The sequence below is a fragment of the Bactrocera latifrons genome, unplaced genomic scaffold, assembly GCF_001853355.1.
Source record: "Bactrocera latifrons isolate USDA-ARS-PBARC rearing strain unplaced genomic scaffold, ASM185335v1 scaffold_103, whole genome shotgun sequence".
NCBI lineage: Eukaryota > Metazoa > Arthropoda > Insecta > Diptera > Tephritidae > Bactrocera > Bactrocera latifrons.
Genome location: NW_017534442.1, coordinates 453,695 through 471,608, shown reverse-complemented (window position 1 = coordinate 471,608; position 17,914 = coordinate 453,695). Strand labels below are relative to the sequence as shown.

At 35.4% G+C, this 17,914-nt stretch overlaps 1 protein-coding gene and 1 long non-coding RNA gene across 5 annotated transcripts in view; both read left to right on the top strand.

Moving 5' to 3' along the window:
- LOC108968608 overlaps positions 1 to 10,246 on the top strand; it is a 118,730-nt gene extending 108,484 nt beyond the window's left edge. For all 4 annotated transcript variants that reach the window (XR_001993345.1, XR_001993344.1, XR_001993347.1 and 1 more), the window contains one exon: positions 9,950 to 10,246. This is a non-coding gene — a long non-coding RNA (uncharacterized LOC108968608). The remainder of the gene's footprint in view (positions 1 to 9,949) is intronic.
- A 143-nt stretch (positions 10,247 to 10,389) lies between these two features.
- On the top strand, positions 10,390 to 14,970 carry LOC108968595. The gene is made up of 3 exons (XM_018932723.1): positions 10,390 to 11,589; positions 12,486 to 12,787; positions 12,856 to 14,970. Exons 1-3 carry the CDS (start codon positions 10,551 to 10,553, stop codon positions 14,695 to 14,697), a joined length of 3,183 nt encoding a protein of 1,060 aa, XP_018788268.1. The 5' UTR covers positions 10,390 to 10,550; the 3' UTR covers positions 14,698 to 14,970.
- Positions 14,971 to 17,914: the final 2,944 nt, after the last annotated feature.

Sequence of the window (17,914 nt, the reverse complement as noted above, 5' to 3'; positions counted from 1 at the left end):
ATTTTCCTTGGTAATGTCACATGTTGATTGCATGCATGTGGATGGTTTTTCTTGAATTTCTTGATATGGCTTAACCTTGGAAAAATGTCAATTTAATGAATTGAAAATCAAAAAGTCACATTTCTAACATGCTCCTTATCAATTTGAATGACAGAAGAAATATTTGCCATTTATAATATACTCATTATCAATTTGAATGACAGAAGAAATATTTGCCATTTATAATATACTTCATTTCTTTACCAACTAAATCATTATTAACTGATCAAGATCTTCATTTTATTTACTTATCTAAGTAAATTTTTTTTTTTTTTTATGAAAGTCATGTGAACAAGCTTTTTTTGTTGTAATTAATTTGTACTCACACCGAGATTATGGAATTTTGCACTCATCAATTGGAAATAAATACAAAAATAAAAATAAATTTTAATGCATTAAGTCATGAATTATGGAATTCCAGCATCGAAACATTATGAAATAATTAGATGTGAAAAATAAATAAACGAAGGCACAAATTTAATTAGCGCATAAGATCGTAAGTTTAGTACATTTGGACAATCTTCGTTTTAAAGCAATGCTAACTTTTAAAAAAGTTACTTTTTAAGAATTTTTTTACGATTTTTAATTATTTTTAGTTATATGGATATTTCTTTATAGCCTGAAAATTCCTTATGTTACCTCAAATACTCCGAGAACTCAAAACTACTCATAATTCCTAAAAAATTATCTCACGAAATGAACATTTTGCAACTAAAATTCTGCACATTAATTCCATAAAATCCAATCCGTCCGATATATTTTATTAAATTAGCATGTATTTATTGATGGAAAAAATATTGTAATTATAGAGAATACATTTTTTTTGTTATGACGTTTATTCAACACTTGCTACAATATTTTGCGTTGTCTTGTATAGCTTGCCAACTTTGATGGCAACATGCTACTAAATTTTCCATATATTTCACAGGAAGTGACCTCCAAGTATGTTGAAGTAGCCGAATAAGTCTATTGTTGACGTTAAGTGTTTTCTTTCAATAAAGCCCAAATATTCTCCATTGAATTGGCGTCTGGTCTGTTTTGCTCAATCTAAAGTAAGCCATAAAGCATTTCAGTAAACACTTTTTATACTCTTTTTCATTCTAAGGGCGTTGAGGTTTTCTGTAAAGCAACTCAAAACTCTCAAACCATGCGTAAAACAGCTTCTTTGTCTGTCCTTTTCGTAGCCAAACTCGTCTCAAAGGATCGAACAATACAAACTCCTCCGTAAATACTTATTCCGTTGCTCCAATCATGGTTGAGCTCTTCTTGAGTCCAATGCAACCTTTTTTCAATGTATATTGGAATTCTTTTATGGAACAAATATTAATTGATTTCAATTAGTATTTAAGCTAAATCATATGCAATAAAATATCGAATTCTAAATTAATATTCATACATGAGTACATTTAAAAATATATCTGTACAATTCTGCATGCGTTTGATGAATGTAAAAACCCCATATAAATACTTTCGCCACATGCCAACCGTTTAAAGCATGTTCTCTAAACATTTTGTATGCATATAGACACAATTTTGCACAAATCTTCAGCATTTTAAGCAAACATTGCGGTTGGTAAAATTTTTTGTTGCAGAACGCACGCGTCCCACTCACGATGCCAGCAATAAACGTTTATGAATGTACATACATATAAAGAAAAAATGAGCTTGCTTTACGCAATATGAACTCATATATGAATTTATGTATGTATATATAAGTACTATATTATACATATTATTATTATATTTCCAGTTAATGACGTCTATTTGTTTACCTTTTTTTGGCCCGCAAAAATTTTTAATACTCAACACATTCTGTATGAGCTTTTAATATCACAAATTGTTAATTGCTTAAATGGAATTTTTGCTAATATTTTTATACCCTTGCAACATGTTGCTACAGAGCATAATAGTTTTGTTGAGCTAATAGTTGTTTGTATCACCTAAAATTAATCGACATAGGTATTGAATTATATACATATATATTATATGATTAGGATGATGAGACAAATTGAATTTCGAGTGACTGTCATTAATTCCATATATTAAGACATGAAACTGTAATTTGGCACAAAGGAATGCACTAGCAAGTGTCGCCTAAAAGGGCGTAGCCACGCCGTCTGATATGTTTCATGTACGTATCTCCTAAACCACTAAAGTTACAATAACGTAACTCGCTATGGACAAATCTTTTACAAGCCAATATCAACCCTAAAAATATGGATGAAATCGCATTATAACTTCACTTTCCCCCGTATAACGGTTTTCTTAAAACCTACTAAAAACCCAATATATCAATAAATAAATACAGACATTAAATTTGATACCTAGAATTATATAAGCGGGCTTTACAAGAGTAGGGGTCAAAATTGAACGATGGGCATGACGCCCCTCACATTTAGATGAAGTAACATATCTCTCGACCACTCGACCAATTTTAACCAAATTCCATAACATTATCCTGACGATCCACACACACACTGCGAAAATGGTCGTAATCGGACTGCAACCACGCCTACTTCACATATAGCACAATTTTAAATTCCTTATGATTTTTTCTCTCTGCACTACACAAAGAAGCACCAATGCACGAGTCTAAAAATTGCCAAAATCGGACCATAACTGTTCAAGTCCTCATATTCCGAATAAGTGGACCCCAGTGCGTATGATTAACTTTTTGCCGAAAATATCGATCTATCTGTGAGATATTTTACTGAAATTCGAGAAAATATTTTCTTTTGTCACAAATGGGTTTCTTTATCCCCTCTATACCTAATATACAGATTTTTGAAAATCGAGTTCATTTATACTACATATTTTGTATAGGCTTCCACCCTTCACGCATATGCACGAAAACCGCAAATTATTCGAGTATATGTTACAAATAAAATACATACTTGAATATGTGAGTCTCAGAAATTTTTATAATGCAAATGAAGGAAAATATTATAAATAATGGTGTTATATAGATCGTAATTAATTTGAATTTAGAATAAACTATACATTAATGGATGTATTGTAAATAATAAATATGAATAATACCGAAACACGAATATTAATCGAACCTTTGTCAATTGTAACACCCTAAATAGGCGATTTTGGGAAATAAAACAAGAAAACAAAGTACTTTATTAATTGTTTTAAAGTTTTAACATTGTAAATTAAATATTTTGGAAGATTCATTGTAAAGGGAATTAGTCAAGATGACAGGTAACCTCAACAGACGTTCATGAGTTGAAGGGATCGCAGGTCATTCAGAACGAGGCATGTCTTCAACGATCTCTCGGCCGTCTTTAAAGGCTTTGTACCACTCGTATGCTTGAGTTTTTGACAAAACTGAATTACTGTAAGCCTTCTCCAGCATTTGCAACGATTCGGCACTTGAAATTTGGTTAAAAATACAAAATTTTAGACACATTTTTTCTTCGATATTTTTATCCATTGTAAAAATCGGAGCGCACTACTGAGGTGCAGTAAACAAGCTGGTTGGCAGATCGCGCTCATATTGGGTATAGTAATTAAAGACAATCCTACCAACATAGCCAAACACATTTTTTTTAAGTTTTGTTTGCAATGTAAAATAGGTTGCAGTATAAATGAAATCCTAAATAATATTAGGAGTATTTTTCACTTTTTTCTTCCCCAATGTACATATATTCTTAGACTATTTGAAACAATTAAAATATTACAAATTCTCTATAATTTGCTTGCTACATTGCCTAAAATTTTTCCTATATCAAAACGCCACTATCCATCATCAATTCTATTAGCACCTTTTTAACAAATGGGAACCACATTAATTCCATCAATCAAACTCTCTTTCATTCAAACTTTATTAAATGCTGAATAAATATAAATATACATATATAGCATGTATATTTAAAAATACAAACATACATATGTGTGTATTATCTTATCAAAATCTTCGCACCAAAAAGTAATTGCAATGGCAAGTGCTTTGTTTATTTTCTACAATACAGTTGCGCTCATACATTTAAGTACAGCTGTTGATATCGTCGTGCAGTTGAGCGATTTATCACATTTAACACACTTAAATCGCATCACACACACACACCTGCATACATGCATGCATAAATAGGTGGTGTCTACACAACCAAATAAATGCCTTCGCGTCCGTATGTATTTGCGTACCTTCGTATTTATTTATTCAAAACAAAAAAGCGCATGTGAAAAATGAAAATGAACGAATTACTCCAGTATCTGTCTCTTATACACATCTAGATGTGTATAAGAGACAGTAAATAGGTGGTGTCTACACAACCAAATAAATGCCTTCGCGTCCGTATGTATTTGCGTACCTTCGTATTTATTTATTCAAAACAAAAAAGCGCATGTGAAAAATGAAAATGAACGAATTACTCCAGTATAGTGCTCAACGAACGAGTGCTCACTGGCGGCTTATTAGCCATTTTAGTCATTCACTTTCCTCGCAAGCCGACGCGTCGATGGGCGAGCGTAACTGTGTAACGGGATATTTGCAAATTGAATTTTTACGCAAAACAGCGAAGCAAAAAACAAAAGTTTCGGGAAAAGAATTAAAGAAACTAAAAACGAACGAAAGTTTTCAATATATCACTGAGTGCTGTCACTTTTGCTCAATTAGAGTGATTTCTTTTTATTAAAAAACGCCGCAATATTTTAAATGCGCTTGAGCGTTTTGCAAATATTTAAACTGTTGTTCAACGGTTTCGCATTAACTACTCTTGTTCTGTTTGCTAATCCTAAAAAGTAAATACTGATTTGTGATGAAACGTGAAAGTCGCTAGAAATAGTTTTTTTTCTATTTAGTATACATACATATACATATTTATATCGCTAGAACGGGAGTTTAAAAATAAACTGCAAATTTTGCTAAAAAAGGTACGACGTTTATAGCATGAAAAACTCATTTACAAAAACCCAAAGGCTATAATTAAACAAATTGTGTTAATTTCATTTATATTATTACGTATTTAGTACTCGCTATCTACGTATAACTCGATTTAATTTAGACGTGCTAAGTAGAAAGAAGCCTATCGACTTGTCAATCTAATGAATATTGAAAAGTGATCACAGTCATGTAAAGTAACGTTTATTAACGAATCTTTACTCTCAATTTTGAATTCAGAAATACTTTTTAGTCATTCACACTGTGAGAACAAAGCAAGTGGTTCCCGAATACTTTTAAACTATGATAGCGATCGTCTCTTAAAAAATATAGGCAGGGGCGTAGAAAACCGGGGCACCGGGTTGATTCTAGTGAACTGTTGAAGAAAAAAACTACCAAAAAATGTGTTTAGATCATCGAGCCCTCCTGAGAAATACGAGCCCGGGAAAATTGAAATATATCTTCCACTGAATATGAATAAGTATACGAGATATTTTATAATAATACCAACCAATATGGAAGGAAATAGTGGGATAGGTGAAAAATTCTGAAAAAGTGATTGTCACAATAAGAACAACGTAAAACTTAATTCCCATTTTGATTGTTGCAAAGCCATTATCAATCCTACAATCTCTTATTATTATCTTTACATTACTTAATTTTGTAAATGCTTAACTGGTCAAGGTAGACAAAGTTCTCAACAATTTATACCGTGTTTTTTTTTGCAATCCTCTTGAGAAATACAATAAATGTTACAAGTGCAATTCTACAAAAGATTAAATATCATATTACCGGAAAGAGATACTGATTTTAAAATCAATTTTCTATGCCATATATTATGTACTTAGTTTGCCATTGCTTCTGTTACAAGTCTAGGCCGTTTCAAAATAAAACTATAATACAATTTGTGATAAAGTTAATTTTATTTACTAATGCATATATTAAATGAGCGGCATACAAGATTGTATTCGAAATAGTTACCTTTCGCTTTTACATAAACCCTCAAATGGTTCGGACATTGTTCAATAACAAACACGCATAGTTTCTTTTGCTATTGCCGGCTATCATCGAACCAAAGATTTTTTGACTCTCCAAATTTGTGAGAAATTCGAAAGGATATTTTCTTCAACTCAGACCACGAACTGTAGTCCAATGGATTTAAATTTGGACTTCCGAGACGGCCAATCATCTGCAGCTTTGAAACCAAGAATATTGCTTTTAAGCCATTGGCTGGGTGGTTTTTGTTTTATGTGCTGGACCCGAATCTTGTTAGGCGATCCAATGCTCTCCATTGAAGAGTTTATGGCTTAACTGCTTTATCAAATGTTCTAAAACACACTGCTGGCACACTTTTGCCTCAGTTCTAACCCCTTACCACAGAAGTATAGAGATGTAACGACTTTACAGTAGACCAAAACATTGAATCGTTGAAATAACATTTTTTCTGGAAGTTTTTACCTATTAAAAACTTGAAACGTAAAAATTGTTTCATCTGAAAAAGAATATTATCATGGCCTTTGGCCGAGCACAACTGAAACAAGAAAAAACGTTAACTTCAGTTGCACCGATGCTAAATACCCTTCACAGGTGCATTTCTGTTAGTAATTATGTGTTCAGTTTATATGGAAGCTATATGCTATAGTAATCCGATCTGAACATTTTTTTTGGAGATTATATTATTACCTTAAGCAGTAATCCAAGTCAAATTTCGTGAAGATACCACGTCAAATGTGAAAGTTTTCCATACATGAACTTGATTCCAATTGTTCAGTTTATATGGCAGCTTTATGTTATAGTTAACCGATCTGAATAATTTCTTCCGATACTACATTATTTTTATGAAAAATAACTCTTATCAAATTTCGTGAAGATATATCGTCAAATGAGGAAGTTTCTCATGCAAGCATTTGATTCCGATCATTCAGTTTGTATGGCAGCTATATGTTATAGTTAACCGATCTGAACAATTTTTTCAGAGATTACATTGTTGTCTTAGAAAATAACTTGTGCCAACTTTAGTGAAGATACATTGTCAAATGTGAAAGTTTTCMATACAAGAACTTGATTCCGATCGTTCAGTTTATATGGCAGCTATATGTTATAGTGGTCCGATATCGGCAGTTCCGACAAATGAGTAGCTTCTTGAAGAGAAAATGGTGTTTGCAAAATTTCAAAACGATATCTTAAAAACTGAGGGACTAGTTCGTATATATACAGACAGACGGACAGACGGACATGGCTAAATCTTAATCTCAGCTTAACATACTGATCATTTATATATACACTTTATAGGGTCTCCGACGCTTTCTTCTGGGTGTTACAAACTTCGTGACAAAATTAATATACCCTGTCCAGGGTATAAAAATTTACACTAATTTACTTCAAGCGCGTCGTCAGAAGATGCCCAGTTGACCGACGGCTGGCTGTCATGTGGGCATCATCTCGAATTACTCTTGACGTTGATCTGGTCGATATATGTATGCATTTCACTTGACATGATTATTTGCTTTCTAAGCGAATTTCAGCGAAAGCGTTCGCGAACTGTGTTTTATGGCTGAATCGAATCTAACTACACGAGGACGACCACTTCTCTTTCTGTGATTAATTGTAAACATTTAGAGAAAATGACCAATAGAAGCTCTTAAATTTCGCCTGCCATTTTTCCACACTTATGTAAAAGAAAGATTAAAAGGTTTTGCTATAAGGTCAAAACCGTATTAAAATAATTTTGCAACTTGTATCAAATGCGAACCTTCAATATATACAATATGATCGGTTAATGAAGCCTCGACAGTAACACCAATACACTAGAAAAAACTAACGCTAGGATTGATTGACAATTAAATCAGGACAATAATTTTTAGAAGTGATTGAAAGTTTTCTTTCCGGTTCTATAAGTAAATGCAACTTGAAAATAAATGCATAGTAATAATAATTGGGCCAGAAATTAGCATATAGCAACAAAGCATGTAATTAATCTTGTACGACAACAATCTATAATGCTGATGGAATCCAAAAGATATTATTCATATTAAAATGCCGAAGAGGCCATTGCCTCCCAGAAGATACGCATATATGAATCATGCTTTATAAACATTTCTTATTAATTTAGCTTTATGATTTCATTACTTTGAATCAGTCGTGTATTTATAGAACTCTCATTATTACCCTTAATGGTCGGCAGTTCCATATCAAACGTAAGCGCGTTGGTTAGCATATTAATAAATCTATCTTATCGTTTTATTGAATTTGTAGGATTCATCTTATGTAATCAGGTTAATTGTAAAAAATTCGTCAACTCTTTATGATTAACTTTGTGTCATATGTTACGTACAAACATTTTTACTGCCCTATAAAACCTATATCATATCGCTGTTAAAACTTAAATTAACTTCACTAATAATACGAGTACATTCAATTGTATACCAATTACAACAATATGTCAGAAGTTCTTAAATTACGAAATGCTTCTAGAGAACATGTTTTCAAGAATTTTGATATCGATATATTTTCTACGTAAAATTGAGCTAGTGTCAGTTTTATTCTAGAATGGTAGTTAAATAAAGGCCAATATTTTATGAAGTTTCGTCTGGTACTCTTCTTCCTCTGTTCGACAAAATCACCAAAAATAAAAACAAAAAAATGCGGTATGAATAAGTGAGTGCCATCCATTGATGAAGAATATCGTGCTTCGCTAATTTTCTTTATTCAATGAAGGATAATGCTTATATAATACCAGTTACCTATCATGTATTTCTTATTGTTTTTGAAAAGATCCAATCAGCTAGTTGGACAATTTTCTCTACTAAAGCAGTAAAACTTTTTAATTTAAATTTCGCGCGAAAACCCATTTGTCGAAATATTTTTATTTCTAGTTTGATATGACTGTCAGTGGCATCTGTGTCAAAAGTCACATCCAAATAATTATTAGTGTTTAGTATACGCTTGTCTTTTTAAAGTACATAAAACGCATTCGGCGACTTTTATGATGAGTGAAATTATTCAACAAATAAATTGCTAAGACTTTCAGAAAGTTGGAAAAGGCGTTCGGTGATAATTATACGAAATGAGTCAAGAACCCGTCGACGACGAACCGTCAGCGATGTTACTGACATAGCTCGAATATCGAAAACATCAGTGAAAACAAGTTTGGGGGATTAGAAAAATCTTGGCACAGGTACATTGGTAACAAGGTGGATTACTTTGAGAGGGACGTCATAGATTTTAATGGAATTATGTATGTATGTTCAATAAGTAAGTAATTCAGTAACGGACAACTAAAAATGGCAAGCGAAGGAAGCAAACATTTCGATAGTCACTGGTGCACGGAGCGGACTACGGCTCCTAGCGATCCTGGTAATCAGCATCACTAGACACTCAATTTCTGCATATTCTTTATAAAATATCTTTTATAAAAATAAAACATAGTTAATATGCGTTCCGCCAAAGCGTTGAACACTTCGCTGTTTAAAAGTATATACATATTCGGCAAAGTACTGTATGATATGATACGGAAATTTTAAAGAGATAACAGGCATATGTATCCCTTAACATCATAAGCAAAGAAAAGCTATAAATATATGTTTTTCGTAAAAGTAACATTATATTGAGACAGAACTATAGTTGTCTCTGCATCGCGATGGCACTTTAGACGCAAACAGTCTGGCGTAAAGTATGCATAGTGCTTCCAAATTTAGTTAATTAGATAATTATCTACATTAGTCTATTGAACTCAATTAAGGAGCTACCTAAAAAGCATATTACTCTAGAAAGTCTAGAATCTAAAAATAGCGCGATTATCTCAAATTGCAACTAATTTTATTATTATTCATTGCAATAAAATATGGAATTAATTAGGTACTAGTTATCTTAAAAAAACAATATAGAATGCTACAATTTCAGAAACTTTTATTTACAGAAATATATGAGCCCATATAAATATATATATCGAGTCTTTATGATTATCTTATCATGCTTATTTTGTTGCATTCAACCATATTAATATTGACTAATTTCCTTTTGCAGGTCAATGAATATGTGTACAACAGGCAGATAAAAAAAAACAACAACCAAATATAAATGCTAGAACAGAAAAGTGATTTGTACGCATGGACGGAAGAATAGCCGGCGGAGAAATAAAGAAACCCATAAAAGAAAGCGAAAACGATTGATATTAAAAAAGCAACAACAATTTACAATTTTCTGTGGTAAAAAAATTAGAAACGAAATCGGAAACCGTAAAGATTAAGTCGTCAAACCGGCATGAAAGCAATGAAAATTCATTAGAAAGCAACAACAACAACAACAAAAACAATCAATTAATAGCTAATAGCATTAATAACATTATTTGTTATTACTAAAACTAATATTACTAATAACAAATAAGTGGTAACAACAACAACATTGTGCTTTATACAATACCTGTCTCTTATACACATCTAGATGTGTATAAGAGACAGGCTAATAGCATTAATAACATTATTTGTTATTACTAAAACTAATATTACTAATAACAAATAAGTGGTAACAACAACAACATTGTGCTTTATACAATACCGGTGATCTAATTGGTAATAGAAACGCCGATACACACAACAACAGCAAACACAACTGCATTGACGACAACATGATGGACGTCAAAACAGCGGCTGCAAAACATAGCAACAATACGAACAGTGTTGGCAATGGCAATGCTGAAATGTTGCAAGCTCGTGATGAGGTCGATTTTATTGCTGTGGCTGCGCACAACAACAACAACAATAGCATTTTCGACAACAAAACAATGAGCAACGGATTGCATTCGAATTCGAAGACAACTTCGACAATTTTCACGAACTCGAAAACGTCAGCCAATGAACATTTACAATATCAACAACAACAGCAACATAAAGAAATAGCAAAGAGCAAAAAGAAAGTTGTCACAAATGAAGAACCAAAGAAAAAGAGTTCCACAAAAGAGCGGCTCTCCTTGTTCTCCACGCTCGGGCGGCGCATCAGCCAGAAGACGCTGAAACAGAAGGACTCTAACGCTAACGAATCCAGCACAGCGCACGAAAAATCTACAGCTACGGCGACTCCGTCAACAACAATAACAAACACGGTAGCTAAAAGTGATGCTATCAACAACAACACGCCTCCCCGCCAACGTACGTTTGTCAAGAGCTCTTCAATTGTCCGTCTTTTAGGCAACACCTATCAGCAGCACGCCAAAAAGCTGGAAAAGCCCCAGTTAAACTTAGAGAAAGGTAAAACACCGTTAGATGGTAAATTCCATACATATGGCGGCAGACGTCGCACCAACGGTCCCTATTTTGATCGCTTCAAACGCTATTCCAAAGACGATGGTGATGTTACCGCAAATAAAAACAATAACGAAGAAGATGCAGAGCAAGCAATGGACTTCACCGATGTGCTGGAATTAGATACAGATACCGCCGATGAACTGCAACGCGCTTCAAACGGTTTGGAACGCTTTTGTGATCATAGCACAGTGGCGGCTGGCGATGACGAAGCCGCCGCGGAATTGGGCAGCAAAACGATGCGTTCGCTGTCGCGCAGCCTCGGCCGGTTGTGGGGCAAACGTTTGCATAGTGTGGACATAAGCACGCCGGATCCAGAGTATAAGGTATCATATTTGGGCAACGTGCTAACCGGCTGGGCCAAAGGTGAGTCAAAGTTGATACCCTTGGTCATTTTGCCAAAATGTGATATTGAGTGTTAACCACAACACTTCCTTTTCATAAGATTGATCGGTTCTGAAGTAGATACAATAAAAGACATGATATGCTAAAGAGACCGATTTTGTCTTTTTTGACGGTGGGCTTTAATCTTTCACACACTATCCCTCGATAGAACCTTATATGCGATGCTGAGAATTCTTATCACAAGTAGTTGGCGCAGACTATGGGGTCTCCCTTTTTGTGGATTGGGAATAGCACACTTTAATTCCAATCGTCGGGCATGCTTTCGTCCGACCATATTCTGTCAAGAAGCTGATGCAAACATATTGCCAGTTCTTCACCATCGGCCCCCGCTCCATTGTCATATTCTAAAGTTAAGCTTTCATTAGCATTCAGTGCTCCCTCCGAAACTTCAGTATTCTGTGGGATCACTAACTAGATGACCTCTGATGGTTCAACAAGAGTATGCTCGGGTCTTGAAACCTGCTGTTAGTCGCCCCATCTTTTCGTAGAATTTTCGAGATTTACCTCTGTTGGCCAGCTTGTCAAGGCTGCTGTTTCCTTTTCATCATTATTGGCGTTTTTTACGTGTCGGGTTCCAAACCCAGCGTACAACTCTGGGGAGAGTTGGTTCGCCTTCTCACTTTAGATCGCCTACAAACGATTGTTCTTTGGCTACACAGAGGATACTTGACCTAAGACCGGAAGTCGTTAGCTGCTTGAGACGTATGTAAAAGAATTGTTTCTGACCAATTCCAAGTTATTGCTGCTAAGAGAACTTTCTACACATGACTCCATATAACTAATAAATCATTAGATTATACAAGTAGAAATAATGATTAAATATTTACTTAAATGTATCTTATTCCCTTACGTTATAGGTGAGGGTTGCGTTGAGAAGCAATTGAACACACTCTGGCGTAACTATACCCAAAACAATAAGCCCGACATGATCATGCGCATTAAGGTATGCGCCAGTGGACTTAAAGCCACCACACGCCAACACGGACTTACCGAGTACTGGGCCAATCGTATCACGCATTGCTGTGCACCAAAGAACTACCCGCGCATCTTCTGTTGGGTGTATCGACATGAGGGACGTAAATTAAAACATGAGCTGCGCTGTCACGCAGTGCTCTGCAGCAAGGAGAAGGTGGTGCAGGATATTTGCAATACATTGAAGGTGCGAACAGACTGTCTCCTTATTAGATAAACATACTAAAAAAAGCTAATTTCTTTTCTTCCTTCCAGGAGAATCTGGAGCGTGCACTGCGCGAATTTAAACGTGAAAAAATTCTCAAGCAGAACGCTCGTCTTAGCCTGGCCAATGCAGCATATGAAAATCCCAGTTTGCCCCGACGTAAGATACTACTCAGCGTCGGTGGTAACAATTATCGACCACCGCTAGAGCGTTCCAAGTCCGCACCAAAGTTAATGGCCATCGAAGAGGCTATCGGTGAGGAGGAGGGCGAGGATGCTGAGGACACCAATGAACCGGAAATGAAACCGTGTTGCCAAAAAGATTCACTATACCCTGCCATGACTTTGGGTCGCAGACGCTGTCGACGTGGTCACTCAATAAGACGCACAGGCAAACCTCGTCCATTATGTGGCGTTTCCTTCGATGAATCACAAAAGCTTAAGCATATTTTAGCCGGAGACATGAAAGTAGACACTTGCTGTCATGACAAACAAATAACCAAAGAATGCGCCAGCCAACAGAACGCTACTGCGCCAACCACAGGGTTATCCGAAGAGCAGCGTAATAGTTATGGTTCCGATGACTCGGATGACTTTGAGAAGTTGCTGAAATACAATGACTACGATGCTAGTACATCGCTAACAACTGAACTTTTGCCCTACTTCGATATGCAACTGCACAAGAACACCAGCAGCAGTCTCAGCGATTTGTGTGCGCTGAAGGATGACGAGGAGCCGCTCAGCTTACTGCCAACCATCAATAGTGATCCGATGGCGCATCCCGAGGGTGATCTGCTGCCCAATGATTGCGCGCAAGGAATGAACGGCGAATTAGAGGAGGATGAGTCGCATGTTGGCCTCCGACGCAATGGTGTCTGTAGCGATGGTGAGGAGGATTATCTAGACGCCGATGATATGTACTTTCGACAGGCGACAATCTTAAATATTTTACACCGCAACTCAATGCGCAAAATGGCACAAATTTCGCTGAGCAGCGACGAGGGCAGCAGCTTGGAAACGAATGCCTCGGCGTCACTCCCATACCGTCACCAAACACAATCTTCTATATCGTCAAACGCCTCCTCGAACGCCACCACCAGCAGCTCGTTGCAGGATGGAAACAACGGTTGCTCAACCGTTAAACGTCACAGCGGTGCCGATAGTGATGAGGGCTCCATATCGAGCGGCTGTGAGACGGCCAGCACTGTGACAGCCAACCAAGATGATCTATCATTACAATACCGTCACGACAAACAGCTGCTGCAGCTACAGCAGCAACAACAAGCAACATTGCAGTACAGCGACGATGCACACTTTTTCAGCATACCCGACGCTAATGAATCACCCATCACAGCCGATGAAATCTACCAAAGACTCGAAGCGCGCCTGCAGCGTCGTCAAAACAGCGACGCCACCACATTCAGCAGTTCGAGCACAATTACACTGAAAATGAGCACAGGCAGTGACGGCTCTACGACCCAGTCACCGAATGAGCCAGTCACCCAACAGTCCATAAGTGAGCAACCAGCGAATGCTTTAACGAATAGTACAACGCGTGTACGCCGTCAACGGCAACGTCAAATGGTGGCAGCAACACCACCGCCACCCGACTGTAACGCCGACGACACGGACTCGGAGTGCAGCGACGAATCCGGCTATGTGGAGTATCAAGAGCGCGAGAAAACAGTGCGTGAGAAGATTGGCGACGTCGAAAGGCGTCAGTTGCAACAGCAACAACTACAAGAACAACAACAACAGCAACCTATTGCACAAAAACGCCAACTTAAGCCGCAATTGCCGCCGAAACCGATGCCGCGTCGCACCCTCAGCGGCGCCAGCGCGGCCGTGTCCTTGGCAGCCGCTCAGCGTACGAGTAACAGTACCACAGTGTGAATATCGGAATATCAGACGCAGCGGGCCGGTTGACTAAGGCAGTGGTGATTTTGCTGAGCAGATAGGGCGTGCTTACAATTTTGAATTCGAAGTTAAGTGTATGCGATGCAGCACAGCGCGATAAGAGTTTGGAAGCTAACGGCTACCGTTTTTCATTGCTTGCAAAATTGAAAGCCTTGTTTCGAATACGAAATTCGTCTATTTTTATGGAAAATTCTATAAAATAATATATTATTTTTATTACTATTATTATTATATACAAAACGAAAAAATATAGCCTTTTGCACCTTTTACCATTATTTTATTGAACTAGAATTGTTTTCAATATTTTTCTTAAATTTCAAAATTTATACTGAAATTGCATTGCAAATTCTTAAAAGAACTACAATTTTAAACAATTATGCAGCCCACAAGACCCGAAAACACTCACATGCGCCTAGTTCTTTGTTGAAATATTTTTTATATAAATATTAGAGGAAAAAAAAAAATAAACAAAATCAAACTAAAAATTAAAAATTATATGTACAAAGGTATATATATGTATATATATATATATATATATATATATTTATTTAGGCACATACAATAAGTTTACACAAGAGTAAGTGCCTAAATTGTTACATGAACATGTTTGGCACCAAATTTAATAATAATCGACCTTTTTTAAATAATATTTCTTTTTAATCCATAAGAGCTTTATTGTATGTACATATATGTATTATATCTGTACATCGCACACACACTTTTGCACACATTGGGTTATCTTTTCTATTAATTATAAATTTTACACTTTAAAAAATTAATTACAACAACAAGTAAAAATATGTACAAAACCATTTTGAGTTGTAAAATTGGCAAATTTAAAAAAATATTTTTCGAAGCATTGAAATTGCGCATTTTGAAGAAAAAAAAATATATGTATAAAAAAAGAGAAAATTAAAACGAGGTAATGTTACATACAAACATACATATAACAGTTTCAGGGAGCCACTCTAATGCACGCGCTATTTATAGATGAAAACATTGAATTAATCAGTTATTCTATGGAAATGCAAGCATTTAACGTCTACACATTTTTTATCGCACTTTCACATTAAATATATAAAATATATGCTAATGTGCTTCACCACACAAACCACAACGAAAATTCAATTGTATACAATTTATTATTTTTCCTTATCACCCATTTGTACATAAAAAAAAACAAAAACATTTTATCGCATTATACATAGCTCTACATACATACATATATGCAAGGGCTTTACCATTAAAGTTAAGGCTTGTAATATAATTTAAATTAACTTATACACATACAAACATATTAGATGTACATATATATGAATAATGAAATTTCTATGTCAATTATTGTTAAAGGTGATTGCGTAGCTTAGAATGTGTATATACTATGCTATATAATAACTTATAGGTAAATATGTATTTCCACACGTATGTATGAACATATGCATGTGTGCATTGTTGTTATTTTTGTAACATGTATACATATCTCTACATATTTTATATACTAATTTGTTTGTAAATTAATTCAAAATAATGCAAAAATTCTTTATATAAAATGCATGTATACATGTGTGCATACATACATACATAGATATTTTATTATTAAATATTATATCTATAAATTTAAATAGACATATACACAAATTAAGATAAATGAATGATTAATGAAATAAGTGAATAATTTTGAAACGAATTAATAAAACTATTATTTGAATTAAAATTAAAAAATGTTTTTTATTTTGATTTTCGAGAATTGAGTCTCAAATGTCTCAAAACTCATTACATATCTAACAGATATTCTCAAAAGAAAAACGCACGTTTTTGGAAATAAAATACATGTCATCGTTTGCCTCACTAACGCTTTCGCTATCCAAATGTCCAACATCTTCTTTAGAAACTTCAAGTGATTGTCTTATCAAATTGTATAATAAAGTACAAAAAAAAGCAACAATTACTCCATGTTGATTACAGGAAAGCATATAAAACGCATACATTTTGGCGATATTAACTGTAATCAGAATTTGCTTCACTTATACATATATGTACGTATGTATGTATAAGTGAAGCAAATAAAAACTATAAACAAGAATATTAGGAACTTAGCACTTGTTACGTATACGCACTTTACACCTCGATAGGAAAAAATATTTTGATGTATTATTTGAGTTAAATGTTTTCGGAATTGTTACTCGATAGCACTTATATTTGATGTTAAATGGGTAATTTATTAATTAAGCATTTAAATTATCTGGATTTTAATAAAAGTTTGGTTAGATAAATCGAATAGGCCAATAAGCCACGCATAAATCAATCTGGTCCCTTGCGATACCAAATGCAGTTTAGTTGCTAGTTCCAAGAGGAGTAGTCATCCCTTATGATGATTGCGCTTGATGCGAATTTTAACACTCTCTACAGCCTCACTATAAATATCTCCTCCAGTGTATCATACCGTGGAGACCACAGATACTCTCAGCGTAGTCTTGCCAATGCGAGACAACTGCACAAGAGATGCTTCAATGTTTCCCTGGTGCCTTGCTCCAGATATTTTCTGCAGTTTTCTCGAGCATGTTCCTACAGTCCCTTCTATCAAGTGCCAATAGGAATTTTGTGTACTTCAGATCTACCGTTTTACTCAGGACCTTTGCAGTTTTGCAGCCAGGCAGCTAATTCCACCGGGTTTTGCTTTTCTTTACCATGCTTCTGTCAAGATCGTTGTATAGACAATGCATGGGTTTCCCAATATTGGTCACGTTTGCGGATGTTGTGAAGTTGTTTGCTTCTGGCAACACTTTCCACTGCCGCTCTGCTTTCCAAAACACTTCTGATCGATATGCAGTAAGAGGTTACTGCTTTGACTGCTGCTTGGCTGTCTACGTAGATGTTGATTCTGGATTTGGCTGCGGGTGCATTAGAGGCCAGCACCGCGGCTTTCGCAATAGCAAAGACCTCAGCTTTAAATATATTACAGTGGTCCGTCAACTTAAAAGGTTGCCTTATGTCTAACTCTAGACAGTATATTCCAACCAACCAACCAATCAACTCCATCGTCCATTTTCAAGCAATCCGTATAGATGCTAAGAATGTTGCGCGTAGCTAACATACCTTTGCGCCATGCATCTTTTCCTATGTTTACTTTGAACCTTCTTTACCAATTGAGAAGTCAACCCAACCCAATCCTCCTAACCGCCATTACCCACCG

What these genes read in the sequence shown, in the direction of transcription:
- LOC108968595 (XM_018932723.1), top strand. Translation starts at nt 10,551, where the DNA reads ATGATGGACGTCAAAACAGCGGCTGCAAAACATAGCAACAATACGAAC. An exon ending in GCTAACCGGCTGGGCCAAAG is followed by an intron (nt 11,590 to 12,485) that starts GTGAGTCAAAGT and finishes CTTACGTTATAG; the next exon opens with GTGAGGGTTGCGTTGAGAAG. An exon ending in ATATTTGCAATACATTGAAG is followed by an intron (nt 12,788 to 12,855) that starts GTGCGAACAGAC and finishes TCTTCCTTCCAG; the next exon opens with GAGAATCTGGAGCGTGCACT.